This window comes from Amphiprion ocellaris, chromosome 3 (assembly GCF_022539595.1).
Source record: "Amphiprion ocellaris isolate individual 3 ecotype Okinawa chromosome 3, ASM2253959v1, whole genome shotgun sequence".
NCBI lineage: Eukaryota > Metazoa > Chordata > Actinopteri > Pomacentridae > Amphiprion > Amphiprion ocellaris.
The window spans coordinates 32,512,382-32,526,483 of NC_072768.1; the positions used below are offsets into that span (position 1 = coordinate 32,512,382).

The 14,102-nt window shown below is 38.8% G+C and overlaps 1 protein-coding gene across 2 annotated transcripts; it reads right to left on the bottom strand.

Moving 5' to 3' along the window:
• Nucleotides 1-1,357: 1,357 nt before the first annotated feature.
• Nucleotides 1,358-10,797, bottom strand: bbs2 (Bardet-Biedl syndrome 2). 2 transcript variants are annotated; one of them, XM_023297818.3, is made up of 18 exons: nt 10,653-10,797; nt 10,030-10,164; nt 9,280-9,507; nt 8,774-8,899; nt 8,444-8,506; nt 8,131-8,208; nt 7,816-7,920; nt 7,471-7,557; nt 7,179-7,314; nt 6,853-6,992; nt 6,004-6,133; nt 5,717-5,888; nt 5,416-5,545; nt 5,191-5,310; nt 4,532-4,669; nt 3,741-3,853; nt 3,247-3,395; nt 1,358-3,028 (listed from the first exon to the last, which is right to left on the bottom strand). In XM_023297818.3, exons 2-18 carry the CDS (start codon nt 10,144-10,146, stop codon nt 2,922-2,924), a joined length of 2,139 nt encoding a protein of 712 aa, XP_023153586.1. In that variant the 5' UTR covers nt 10,147-10,164; nt 10,653-10,797; the 3' UTR covers nt 1,358-2,921. The 2 variants fall into 2 exon arrangements, with proteins under 2 accessions (XP_023153586.1, XP_023153587.1); XM_023297819.3 differs by having other exon boundaries at nt 10,711-10,793.
• Between the last annotated feature and the right edge of the window lie 3,305 nt (nt 10,798-14,102).

Here is a 14,102-nt window from a genome sequence, read left to right on the forward strand (position 1 = left end):
AAAACCCCAAAGAGACGCACAGTCCTGGGTATTGCTCAATGGTATTTTAATCACGGTTGATGACTTCTAACAGCATTTGATTGGGAGTTTTGATTTTGGAGATTGTATGGAGAAGAGAGCAGGAGAAAGAAGGATGAAATGAAGATGAGAAGGCACGAGGAAGGAGGAAGCCGGAGGGACAGAAGAAGAAAGAAAGGGAGAACATATGCTCCACTACTTAGCATTCAAAGCCTCTGACTGTGTCTCTGCAGCCTTTTGCTGAAAATGCAGATTAAGATGCTGCTCTCTAAAGAAAGTCCCCTTCTTTTATTATGCTACAAGACACATTTTAGATTATGTTTGTCAAAAAAAAAGCACTTTCAGGTTTAAACGAGTGGCTACAGATGTAAATAAAATTGCCTCAGGCTGCACAGTCAGCACACACAAGAAGAAACTCCCAGGACGAGCAGTAATAGTAATTTTTGGCGGCACACCGTGTCCTTCCAGAACCATACGTAGCACCTATAGGCTACAGCTGGTGGCCGACACGTGTCTGTGCATTCAGAGCTATACAGAGAAAAGGGTGGGAAAAGCAGAGAGGGGGAAAAAAATGCTGGATTCAGGGTACACTATAGCTCTACTGACAAAATAAAACAATGCACATCCAAAAATTGGCCTGTATTTCACTCAACTCTAATTTTTCCCATCATGCTATCATTCATTTAGTGGTATATTAGCTGGGGATGCAGACAAACTGAAGTGAGGAATAACAATGAGATGGTTCTGACCTTTAGAAAAAACATTTAATACAAATACTAATTTCTTTTCACCATGATATGCGGCTATATTCAATGAAAAAAAAACTATGTGAATGTGATAGAAATTGAACTCTTGCGACACTCTTCTAACCATAATAATTGCCAGATACTTTACCAAAACAAGCCTGATTAATAGAAACACTACAAATTAATCTTGAGCAAAAAACTGAAAAGTGATTGCTGGGGTTTAGCTGCAAAGTGGCTGCCAGTATAAAGCAGCTGTGACTAGTAAGTAATAGAACCCCAATAAATAAATATGAACACAGGAAACCACTCTCATAATGTCTTTAAAACATATCACGCCTACAAGACTTGTTGGGTAACATTAACATCTGTGCTGCAGTTTGAAAGAGACATTCAGACCATTTATAACGGATATCCAGAGTGAGAAAACAAGATTAAAATATCTGTGCACAGGCCTCACTGTATTTATACGCACTAATTCTAGCTCACATATTCGAATTCAACCAGAGGTACAGTTTGAATAAACAGTTGTGCAACTTGTCTGGGAGGAAAATCATGCCTTTATGATTCTGCAACAAACTCATGTAACAGCTACAAGTGTTTAAAATTTAATTTAATAATCATTTCTGCCACAAACACATGTAAAGTACATTTACAGTCTCTTGAGTATAATCTACAAAAGGTAAACAAGTGAAACCCACAGCATCGGTCGTCTGGTACATTCATTAATTTAAAATAGTTTTCTTTGGCTACAAACACCACACATGGACACACAACAGTTGGGAGCAAAGACTCGAGAGTAGGGATCGACTGATATGGGATTTCCAGGGCCGATACCGATGTCGATATTAATCAAGCATGGCCAAAAACCAATATTTGGAAGCGGTATACATTAAATGTTTTTTTTTTTAACTGCATGTGATAGCAGAGAACCTGTCTTTCATACCTAGGCTTCTTCATTAATAAGGGTGGCTATAACTGAATATGTAAAATAGAAATAGGAGTGATTAAATTAGGACACTCTCCTCTGTTTATGTGGAATCAACTGTGATTGATCAGTTTGTCTCCTGCAGTTACGTCTGCTTTTCTTCACTATTTTCTTAATATTTCTCTGTTCTGTCACTTCTATTGCCCACTGAGGTCCAGATCTTAAAGCATTATTAATTATTGTTTTCCAGGCTAGCCATTAGCACAGCCTCAGCCACTGGGAGGGATGACAATTTCCTGGTTGTGTTTCTTGTTCTGTTTTTGCTGCCTGAGAGACATTTCTGAGACCACAGAGTGAAACAGACAGAGAGAGGAGGTTGCATCAGACTTGAAGTAGCGGATTTAATTTATCAACAATCGGTCAATAAAAATACAGATATCGATAATTGGCCACGATAATCAATCTATCCCTACTCGAGAGCAAGTGAACAATCAGGGCCACGAGTGACTTTAATGGCACGACTCTTCGAAGCTGCTCGCCGTCTCGCTCCAGCTGTTCTCTCTCTAAACATCACTGTGTCGGCTGAGTTAAACAGTCCAGCACGTCGTCATTCTCTCCAAATGCTCGCGTCTTAGTTTGGAAACAGTTTGGAAGGCGTCTCCGAAGTTTAAACATTTTCTCAGACAAATGTGCAACATCACCTGCGACACCTCTAGTACATTTAACAGGCATCAGGCTCTACTTTTTCTGTCAGTCTTTACTAGCGACGCTATCAGGCAGCCAACTGCATGTGAGTTTTGTGTGTGTTTTGGTCCTGCAAACACATCCGCCTTCACCACTTGCACACACCTACATTACTTTGACGTTATTTACTGAGCTAAATCAAGCCCTTCCAGACAGCCGCACTGCTACACGGAGATGGATGACTATTTCACAACTGCACTAAGTCCACGGTCAGCATTTTGTTTTTCTGTCAGCTAGCAGAATTTCAAGTTTCAAGGAGCTGGTGCCAAATGTTGCTGCCAGGCTGTTGCTAAGTCATGGAAAGCTTGGATTAAGGCTGCAACAGTGTCCCCTTTTCACAGTCCTAGTTCTTGTTTCGGGCTCGTCGTCCTGGTGAAACATCCTGGCTGGTAAACTGTATCCTGTTATTCATCTGGTGTGCCTGCGAACGTCTCTCCGACTTTTCAATCTATCGGTTGGTTCCTGCATCTCTCCTCCTCGTTCCAGCCTCAGGAGGATGCAGTGCCGGCCCTCATGATCCTGAAGAGTGCGTTGACGTTATTGCTTTTGATGGCGTCTCGACAGGCAGAGATCACTTGGTTCTTGGGTTTACCCACTGAAGAGAAAAACATACAAAACATAGACATACAGTCAGTGTTTCTGAAATCGGTATTAATGTGCCCCCCCTCGCCCTCAAACTGCGTTATAATTGTAATATTAAATATTATTAGCAGGTTTTTTACAGGTCTGAGCCAAATCTCCAGAAAATGACATCTGCTTTTGAAACTTAAACTATTACACCATGATTATATGACGACAAAAAATGCTACATGCCTCGGAGTCTGCCAGCTCGCTGTATTGCCTGGTTGACAGATTTGAGACAGGCCAGAAGGGCGTTGTGGTTGTTAGAGCGGATCTTGTATTCGTTGATAAGGTCCCTGTTTAGATCGTACAGCTCTCTGTAGCGCTTCTTCATAGTTGTCCTCCAGAGAACAAAGAAAAAGTAGGACTCAAATTAAGATTAAATATACAATCATTCGGATTCAAACACTGCATGGATTGAGAAATCAACAGAATTTGCAATATAATAGTAATTTTCACAGCACGTGTCGCAGTAGGAAAAGCAGTGGAAGTGGAACTAATAGTAATAATAATGACACCGAGTGTTACTGTAAGTCTTTTAGCCCATGCACAAGTGGAAGTGGCTAATCCAAATAGAATGCAGCCATCCTAAATATTATGAACTACACGTGGTTTTTCTACAGTGACATGTCCATATTGCTGCAAGTCTTACAAAGGATTACTCTGTAAATATTGTGCTAACTCACATGTCACCCATAAGGCGAGCATCCTCCGCTTGCACCAGCATGTTTCTGATGTAGTTGGAGTGATCGGCCATAGCTGCAGTTAACTTCTGATGGACGGAGTGGAACTCATCCACCTAGGACACACACGTTTAAGACCCAGTACTAATACACAGAAGCAAAAACACGTTCCTGGTGTACTTTAGAAGAAAATAACCAGAGCTCCTGCACAAAGTAGAAACACTTCTTGCACAGTAGCTAATTTTACCACAGCAGTGCAATAAATAATTGGCTGGTAATAAGGGGAAAATGTGGCCTAGCATAGTCACGCTGTATTACATGATAAAATTCAGTTTTCAGAAACATTTCTGTAATCTACTTTTTGTCAATAGCCCCTGGTTTCTCTTCACAGTTGTCTCAACAAAAGTGGGATGTAACCCCTGACCATGAATACAGGAACATATCCTGAACTCCAGCTCTGGGTAGTGGAGTTTCTTACCAACACAAGCATGAATCAGGTATAAGTGTTCAATCAAAGCAAACATCATAAAGCAGAATTATCTTAACTGTGTTTTGAAGTGCCACTGAATAAATAAATAGCCTAACCTGTCGTTCACACAAAACAGAGACTAGATGGGCGATACTCTTATTTCTGTCATATCAAGAATGATTATCTCACTTGACTTCTCTGAGCTACGACAAAATCCTTGTGAATAAATGCTTTTGCACTCAGAAGATGCATTGTGAAGTTGATCATAAACAATATATTGGACTTTTAGTGGCTACATAAAATGTGTGATTGTGAGAAGTCAAACCTCAGTGAGTGTAGTGCGAAGCTCCTCGAAGTATGCGGGGAAGTCTGCTTCTGCTGACAGGTCCTCTATTGCCAGGAAGGAAGCTAGTGATTGGACAAGATCTCCCGCTAAGTCAATGTCATCTGTTCTCAGGGTGATCTGATTGGACAGATTGGAAAAATAAATTATTTAACAGAGTTATATTTGTTGATTTAACAGAAATAGGGCCATTGCAACTTTGTTCTAATAGCTGTAAACTTCTAAGGAAAGTACAGCTCTAAGCCAAATTAATACAAGATGGCTTTAGTGCAGTGCATGATATGATTTGATTTTTGTTACACAGCATTATGAATATAATTCATTACTCTCAAGTGAATGGATGTCTAATCAAAGTAGAATGTAATGTGAGAACTTAAATGAGTTGTTGGCATTGTGGATATCAGTGTTAACGTAAGCGACTAGTCCACTGAGTTCATTTGTATTTTCAAAGCTTATAAATCACAGTGATTTTGTGTATACAAGTGTACTTCAACAAAGCTCATGTGTTTTGTTTCTTTTCATAATTTGAAGTTAAATTTTGCTCTTTAAAAGTGTTGGAAAAGTCAGTATACAACAACAAACAGCCAATAATTCTGAATTACGACTAAAACTAAACACATGGCTGTTATATTTGTGTGTACCTGTCCATTGCTGGCCATGCTGAAGGAGAGTAAACCTCCTCCTCTCAGTGAATTAAAGGTGACATCTGGGCTCTCGACTCCCTCTGGAAGCAGGAAGTTCTGATTCAGCCACATTACCACCTAGAAGCAGATACAAGCTTTTAATACACAGTTTTCAGCCTTGTGGAACTGAACAGAATCACTCTTGAAATTGTTCTCCTTCCCAGAGATATCCTGATATCCCACCCTTTGCGGTCGGTCATTGATGCTAAATGTGACCCTTCCATTGGGCAGAGCAGCTGAGGAGTCAACCGTGATGTCATACATGGAGAAACGAGGCAGCTGACGAGTGATTTCAAACACGTGGAACTGGGTGCTGGAAAGAGCAAAAAAAGAAAGTGCAGAGACGAGCAGTAAAGGAGCCAGAAGACAAAATAGCAACGTTATTGTAAATCTATGGGGTGGAAACTGCAATAACTATAATCTTGACAATGCAGCATGATTTCACTTACTGTTATGACAGTTATCTTTCTCACACATGTCCTACCTAGTTTTCCCTCCAACAAAGGCTTTGATGTGCAGATCCACTGGTATATCTTTTGGGGGAACGATGGGGACTCGGACACATCCTGACAGGTTCTGGGCACTGGGGTGGACAACGTGACTCTCACCCTCAAATATTCCCTCTGCAAAGATGAGCACTGCACGGATAATGGTTTCTGGAAAGGACAAAGAAAAGAATCAGGCAATTATTAGTGAATACTCAATCAGAATGGAACTTATCCATATTTGACAGGCTTAAAATTCTCAGCTTAGATGTTAAAAAAAATCTACCATTTGGTGTTGAAATGCTGAGCTCTACATGAGCCTTCTGGGTTTCTGTAGCAGGTTTCACCGACAGCGCTGTCTGGAGCTGAGTGTTGGCTGGTATGACACCCACCCCGCTGTTCATCTGCGACACACCCTGAAATAAATATGACAGTTTGTGTGAACGCTGGCATAAAAGAACATATGGATCATTTATGAATCCTGCAATTATCTACAGTATATGAAATCTGATATTTCTCAAACACAAAGGGATTTAAAGAAACTGAATTAATGAAACCAGCAGTTAGAACTAAAATAACAACAGAAATCTACATATTTAACATAGTTGAGCTTAAGTGCAATAGAAAAGAAAAATAGAAAAACTTAGAGCAACATAGAAATAAAATGGAAGGACATTACATTAAATGGACAGATTTTGAAATTATTTTGGTCCTTTAGCCTGTTATGGTTTAACTGTTCTACAATTATGGGTATTGATGGTTTGAACTCCAGTTAACTTTATTGTTTACTTTTTTAAACTAGTAAATAAATGATAAGCTATATGGCTTGTTAAAAACTGTGGGAAATGTTCACAAAAATGTATTACTATAACTGCATGTCTCAAAATTATATAAACACTTCAACTGAACCAGTGAGTGACAAAATAAATAGAGGCTCTCTCTCAAGCATCCTATGTATCTTGAGACATCTTGTATTTAAACTATTATTAAAAGTAATCTTCCAGAGACGATGATTATCCACAACAAATTTTAATATGCACACATAGGTTCATTCAAAGGTAAGAGGGAAATTTACACTCAAGGCATAAAAGCCTCCTGATCCGATCTGTTTTTCAGGATGAATAAATATGTGCACCTTGGCATTCTCCTCATAGTTGCGGAGCTCAAGCAGCAGATTCTGTCTGCGTTGGCTGAGCTCTCGAACGAGATCCTGTTCAGCGCTGGAGTCCATGAGATTCCCTTTCAGGTCCTTACTGGCTGGCAGGTAACCACGAACTAAGGAGATACACACATTGAAAAACAATGAAGACATCCTATTCTATGTTGAAGAATTCTAAGCTGATACTTCTAAATTATGTATACAAATTTATTAAACTTTCATCCAAGGATGACTGCGATTGGCCATGTTTGACTTTTTCCACCATGGCTTCTTCAACACGCAGACAGACTCCCACAGCGTACCCTCTCCCTCTGTGGAGGTGCAGATGAGCTGCTTCTGTCCATCCAGCCTGTAGTCTCCCTCCACCACTCCAGCCACAGACGAGGAGAAGTTGTCTTTGAAAATGACCTCACCTGTGCGGTCGCTTCGAGCATCAATCTGGAACAAAAATTGAATGCGATCACAGAATAGATGGAAGCCGGAAAAAGTGCAGAGTCTAGGTCACCGTTGTTCTCAAGAATCTAATGTAATACCAGTTTCCTGAATTGTAAGGGGTTATTTTGAGAAAGACGGTCTGCCAAATTGTGCACTGACCTTTCCATTGGACCAGCCAGTAATGAGCTCCACAACCCCATCAGCATTCAAGTCAAAGGCATGGATGCTCATTGCATGATTCTTAGACTGTAGGAGGCAGAAAGAAAACATTACAGAATAATAAATGGAGACAACATTATTTATATTCAAGCCATGGGTAAAGTCTTAAAGGTTGGGGAGTTCATCAAAATATCAAAGGAAATGAGACAGACATAGAACAAACAGAGCAATGACTTGCAGAGAAAAAAATCTGATTAAGACAAATGTTACATAAATGGTGCCTGTAACCCAAAAATACAAAGGTTAGACCTGTGTCCGCAAAAAATACATAAATGGGTATGATACCTTAATCCTCCAGTAGCGTGCGGTGCGGTCATAGACCCCAACTGTGCCATTCGCCAGGGCATAACCAAACCTGCTGCCATGCATATGACACAGGGATGTAACTGTCTGTGTGGAGAAGGACAGAAGAAACAAAAAATAAAAATGTTATTCTGCACTCGTGCAGCAAAATACAAATAAGAGAATCTACAGCATGTCACTGCTACCAGTGCAATGATGATAATAGTTATTATTCCTTTACTGCTCCTTCCATACAACACTTTTAAACACAACAGAGCCAATGCCAATTCATTTACATATTTGGATGCATCTTCTTACCTCATTTTCAGTCATCTCTGACACAAGCTCATCCTCTTTGAATACCCTGATGTCAAAGTCCTCAGATCCTACCAGGAGCTGCAAATACAATATTAACAGTTTATCATAATTACATTAATGAATCTGTAATCGTATTCATAGCGATAGTTTCAGCTATAGTAATACAAAACTCTGAACACTGTTAAACTAGACACCTATAGGAAATATGCATGAGATAGGAGGAAGACAGACAACAGCTGTCCAGCTGGAGTCAGATTATGGCCATGGAACATACCCAGCACATGTCTCAGACTGCCAGCTAGCCAAGACTCACCTCATTTTTTCCATCTCCAGTGAAGTCACAGAGCACCAGAGACCTGACATTATCTCCAGTTACCTAGCATAAAGATACTTCTTGATTACATCCCACAGAAATGTTGATTAAAGGAATAACAATTCTTGACAGGACTTGAAGTACAGCATACTTACTCTTTAAAGATGCCAAAACAAATAAATTGGAAACCACCGGTGAAAACGTTAGATGAGATCTGTTACTATTTAATTCCTAATGAATAACAACTAGCTCTACTTACTTAAATAAACCTCTTTGTATAATCAACGTGAACTGAAGTGCAATCTGAGTTAATAGTGTCTTTAGTCTTACTGTCCAAAAGTGGTCGTTTCCCACATAGTCAAAGCCTTGCAAAGCACAGTTCCCTCCAATGATAGCAAGAGGAGAAGGGATGTCCCCAAGTTTCCCCAACACAATAGCATTGGCTCCATCTGCCACCTACATTCACACACAACAGAAACGAGGCATTGAAAGCCGAGCTAGGTCCATTCTCTGTGTAAAGCATTTATACTTTAATCATTTTTCATGCCCAGATTTTAACGATACTTTGCAAATCCTTAGCTCAAGGATCAGAGAATCAGATTATGACAGCCAGCTGTATCAATGTTCATTGTTAACCATAATTATACATTATATATTCATTGTTATATTTTTTCAACTAAAAGACGATGTATTCATATAAAATCAACAGAACAAAACTTGAACATTTTTCCAGTTTTAATTTTAAATCATCCACTATATATCATTTTCAGAGAATAGCGTTGATGGGACAAATCCAACAATCAGAGTTAGCCCCTATTTTTCTCAACTTCACTCACCTCTCTGTAAAATATATCAGCATTGTCATGAACATCATAGGCCAACAGGTTAGTTTGGGATCCCACTAACAGTGTGTCCCCAGTGGTATTTGGTCCCAAAGTTCCTGCAGTCAAACAAGTGACTGCCTGGTTGATGTTGAGCAAAGAGATGTCAGAGTCCTGGGTACTCTGGCTCAGTCGATGAGCAACAGGTCTCTGACCACGAGCGTGAGGGTTGTGGATAAAAACCTTTTAATGAGAGAGAGAGAGTTGCGAATGTTGAAGTACTGCAGAGAGAGTGGAGTTTGGAAAGATGGTGTAAAAAAAAAAAAAAAAAAATAGATGCTCAGATGACAAGACTACAGAAACAAGCATGAAATTAAATACCTGAAAAGAATTGTCACATAGCATGGTTGGCATGTATAATTTGGGAACAATGCTATGTTTGTGATATTTCGTTTATTAAGAATTCACCAGAGATATGATAAACTTTTATTAATCCCACAGTGGGGATATTAGCTGTTACAGCAGCAAAGATAGTTGTGTGCAAAAAGTGCAAATATTTAAGGAATGCAGGACAATAATACATATGTATAAAAATAAGTACTAGTTGTACTGCACAGATTTTTTTTGATGAATAGAAATATTCAGTATTAATATTGCTCAGACTATCTATATTGCACAGATTGTACATAAGTAGAAAAATAACAATATAGGCCATATTCTAGTTCAGAGTTATGTTGGAACAGTGAAAAAATTTAATTCACTTACCTTTCCGGCCTGTGTGGCTGCAGTAAGGCATGGGTGAACTCCATCAAATTTCCCAATAGTCACCATGCGAGGGTTAATCTTGTGGTTTAGCTTCAGAGTGAATATGGGGACCAACATGGTGCTGATTCTACACCCCTAATCACACAAGAGTCAAAAAATACAAGCCGGGAGACCGTGTGAGGCAAGGTACCATTTCACTTCCTTTCAGACAATCATTTAAACACTGGTAAAGTAGACTTTCCTGCACATAACCGAGTGTCAATGCGTGATTTTGCCACACTAATGTAATTACAGGCTTTACCTCAGCCACCCAGTGGACAGTTCTGTTGCCTAGCAACACAGAGTAGGAAGCTAAAGCTTCTGATCTGGCTAATCTCTCTGTCGTTTCCTCTACAAGAACGTCAATTATACAACAAAAATACTACATCTGACTTGTTTGCATTCTCGCAAGTCTTGCATGAATACCACGTAAGATATTAAGCTATCGAAAGAAATAAAATCGCATATATTTCAGTCTTGTAAACCTAGCATAGTTAGCTAGCATTAGCGTCGATGCCTGGAAACAGCTATAAACTACTGACGACACTACAACAAAAACATCACTACTTTTAAAAACACCGTACCACGTATTGCAACTAAATTCTCCTCAAGTGTAAATGTCGGATTTATATAAAAACGAACCAGCCAGCTAATGGGCTAGCTGGATAAGACGACAACACAGCGACAGGTCCCGACCAGCCTCCTCTCTAAGGTCTTTAAAATAAAGGATTCTGGGTAATTTTCTACACAGGACGACCAGGAGAGCAGGGAGGAAAGTATATTGATTCAAGCGCTGTACGTCAGTTGAGGAAAATGACTGATCAGGTGGTGAAATATGACGCATTCTTACCCAACATTACAAAAATAAGAAGGATAGAGCCACAAATACATATAACAAAACTTCATTTGATATTAATGAAGTTTTCAGTTTATGACTTTGTGACCTAGAATCCCCCAGAAGATAGATGCATTGAAGGTAATCCTATTATTTACAACAAAATTAACAGGTAGAAATTAGATGTTCTTTTGCATTTTCACGTCTGCTGTACACATAATGTGCAGACGCAATTGAATAAATGTGATTTATTTAATTGTGTGTTAATATTGCTATTGATGTTATCAATGGATAACATGCTTGATAAAGCAGACATGTTATTTCTTGGCCGCAAAATGTTCAAGATTAAATATAAAATTAATATGCGCTACAATAGGCTATTATTTTTCCCCACCCGTCCAATCAACAGCTAGCAATTAGGTAAACAGGAAGTAATTCTAGTATTACAAGCTAACATAACTTGTAAAAGTTACAGTTTTTCGGCGCAAAATATATCCTTTCGAAATGTAGGTATATGTTTGTTTCTGATTTGACTGCACACATGTATAAATATGTTTTAATGTGCGGTTTAAAGTGCATACAGTTTAAAAAGAGTGGGTGAGATACGATTACGCCAAGCTAACTAAGGCTAATTACTGTTTCAGCTAGTCAAATGTTGTCGGCATTAAGTTGCTTAATGTTACCTTTGTTTTGGTATTTTTGCGAGAAGTAACTTCATATCAGATTAAAATAAGATTTACGTTATTGTTAAATAGCGGGTTATAGCTTAGATATGTCAACCGTGTTCTACATTTTCAGTTTTCACTCTAAACTGGTCAACAGCTATAGTAGCAAGCTAACTTTAGCTTTGTCAGTAGGTTCACACACACAACACTTTCACTTGGTAGCTATTGTGTGCAAATATTTAGTGATAATTATTCTGTAATTAAGAACAAGTTTTTTTGTGATATGGGTAAAGAAAAAAACAGTAAAGCAGTACACAATAACATAAGAACTGGCCTGATTTTGAACTAAATTTGTCACGTTGGAACAGGAAAAATAACTCCTTTGGTATTTAAAGTGTGACCAAAGAGGTGTAAGAGGTTAATTATGTATATGAAACTATGGTCCCAAGACCTCTTCATATTTTCTGTTGCCTCCAACCAACAGCCAAACACAATCAGTCACTTTGACATTATGTAAAATTCAGTCAAGCTGAGCTGCAAATGGTTGTATTGGGGCAGCTGGTGCAATTGTGAGAAGTGTGAGCAAGTTTTTTTTTGTCATTTGTTAGAGCATTTTCTGTTGTTGTGGACTGTATCTAAACAGTTTTATGTTGACATTTGTCATTGCAGATAAGCTGTTGGAATGTCAGAGGGAGATTCAGCACAGAAGAGGTCAGAACTCTTGTGAGATCCATGTAAAACAGTCCACTTAAAAGCAGGTGAGTAAAATTCTAGACCTTGCTTCACTCCCTTTTTGTGTGTCTTTGGTACATCATATTCTTTTCCTCACTCCCTAGGTTGTTTGAGTCACTCGTACATCATGTTTTTTCTATGTTTATTTATGATACCAGTGTGAACACATTTTATAGATGTTTATATTGAAAGAACTGTTTGCTCTGTTATTAACTTGGCCAAATATAATTTATCTTCAAAAATGTATGTAATACGTTTGAGAACCCATGCCCTAGACAAGCCCGATGTGGTCGATTTAAAAATCTATGCTGCTGTGTGATCAATTTCTTTAGATTGTTAATATAATGTATAATCAAAATATACATTGAATAATATAATAAAAGACTGATAATGTAACATGTTATTTCCAGTCCAGTGCTGTCTCCTGCCATTTCTGCCCAGAAGTGAATAAAATAAGAAAATAGTTGGTTCTATAGTTCTCTCAGTGAACTCCAGTGCACTTGGATTTTAGTTTAATGGACAATTAGTGCATAAATAGAGACAATAGTGAGCTGCATAACTGATTAAAAAAAAATCATTACAAGCAGCACAAGTTCAGGTTTTTTACAAGTAGAAATTCATCAACTAAAGTCGCAAGTTTTTCATCTTGTCTTAGAACTCTTCTCCACAGTTAGTCATCGACTCTATGTGACCCAAAGGTGGCAAAAGCGGTCGTCCAGGATTTGAATGCGGGACCGCTCGCACCCTAAGCGAGAATCATACCCCTAGACCAACGAATCTGTGTGTATGGTTGTTCACATCTGCAATTCTGTGCAGCAAAGACCTGTGTTTAAATTGTTCCAACTGGTGATGTAGCAACTTGGGGCTCCACATTTCATCTAATCCAACAGCACCCTCTGGTGGTGTAATTATGTGTTTATCTTGCTGTGTACTACATGGAACACTGAACCCTAAAAAGTTCCCAAACCTGCACACATCCTTAAAACATATACACAAAACTATACACTGAGACCACATTAAAATTTGTCATATTTTCATGTAAGCCAGGAAAGTCGTTTTTCACCTTGACTTGAAATTGCCTACTTTGGAGTTTGACCTTTGTGTGTCAAGGTTAATGCTGCCATGGTATATATTGCAAGTGATTCCCTTGTCAGATTTAGTCAGTCATTTCCCAGTTTTTGTGAATTTTGAGTGTACTGATTAAATAAAGGGCTTGTCTAGGATTTGAACCCAGGACCTCTCACACCCAAAGCGAAAATCATACACCTGGACCAACAAGCCAACTACATATAGCTTGAAAGGACATGTCTCTGTGTCAGTAATGGTTTTTCAGGGTTTACAGAATACTTCAGATTGTTGATGTGGAACAACCTCACATTCGATCTCATACACTGGCACTCTGTCAGCAAGATTCGTTGATGTCATGTGAGGTGTTTTGACACAACAATCAGGTCTAGTTTAGTACTGTGTCAATCAATACAAAAAAGTGCATGTACAGATAACAGTTTTTTGCAATATTTATTTTGTACACTCTTTTTGATACATAATGCTTAAGATCTACTCATAGGAACTTAGGTAGGCAATATTGAACATAAAATGTTCAATGTTATTCTCATTTTGACACAGTAATAAAGTCCTGTTTAGAAGACAACTCTGTTAGAGATACATTTTATGCCAATATTTTGGTGAATACATCGCTCAGGAGTTACAGGAAGGGCTCGTGCAGGATTTGAACCCGGCACCTCTCGCACCCTAAGCCAGAATCATACCCCTAGACCCAGGAGCCCCAATTACAGTTGTTC

What these genes read in the sequence shown, in the direction of transcription:
- bbs2 (XM_023297818.3), bottom strand. Translation starts at nt 10,146, where the DNA reads ATGTTGGTCCCCATATTCACTCTGAAGCTAAACCACAAGATTAACCCT. An exon ending in CACGCTACTGGAGGATTAAG is followed by an intron (nt 7,558 to 7,815) that starts GTATCATACCCA and finishes TGCCTCCTACAG; the next exon opens with TCTAAGAATCATGCAATGAG. An exon ending in ACTATGAGGAGAATGCCAAG is followed by an intron (nt 6,134 to 6,852) that starts GTGCACATATTT and finishes TATTTATTTCAG; the next exon opens with GGTGTGTCGCAGATGAACAG.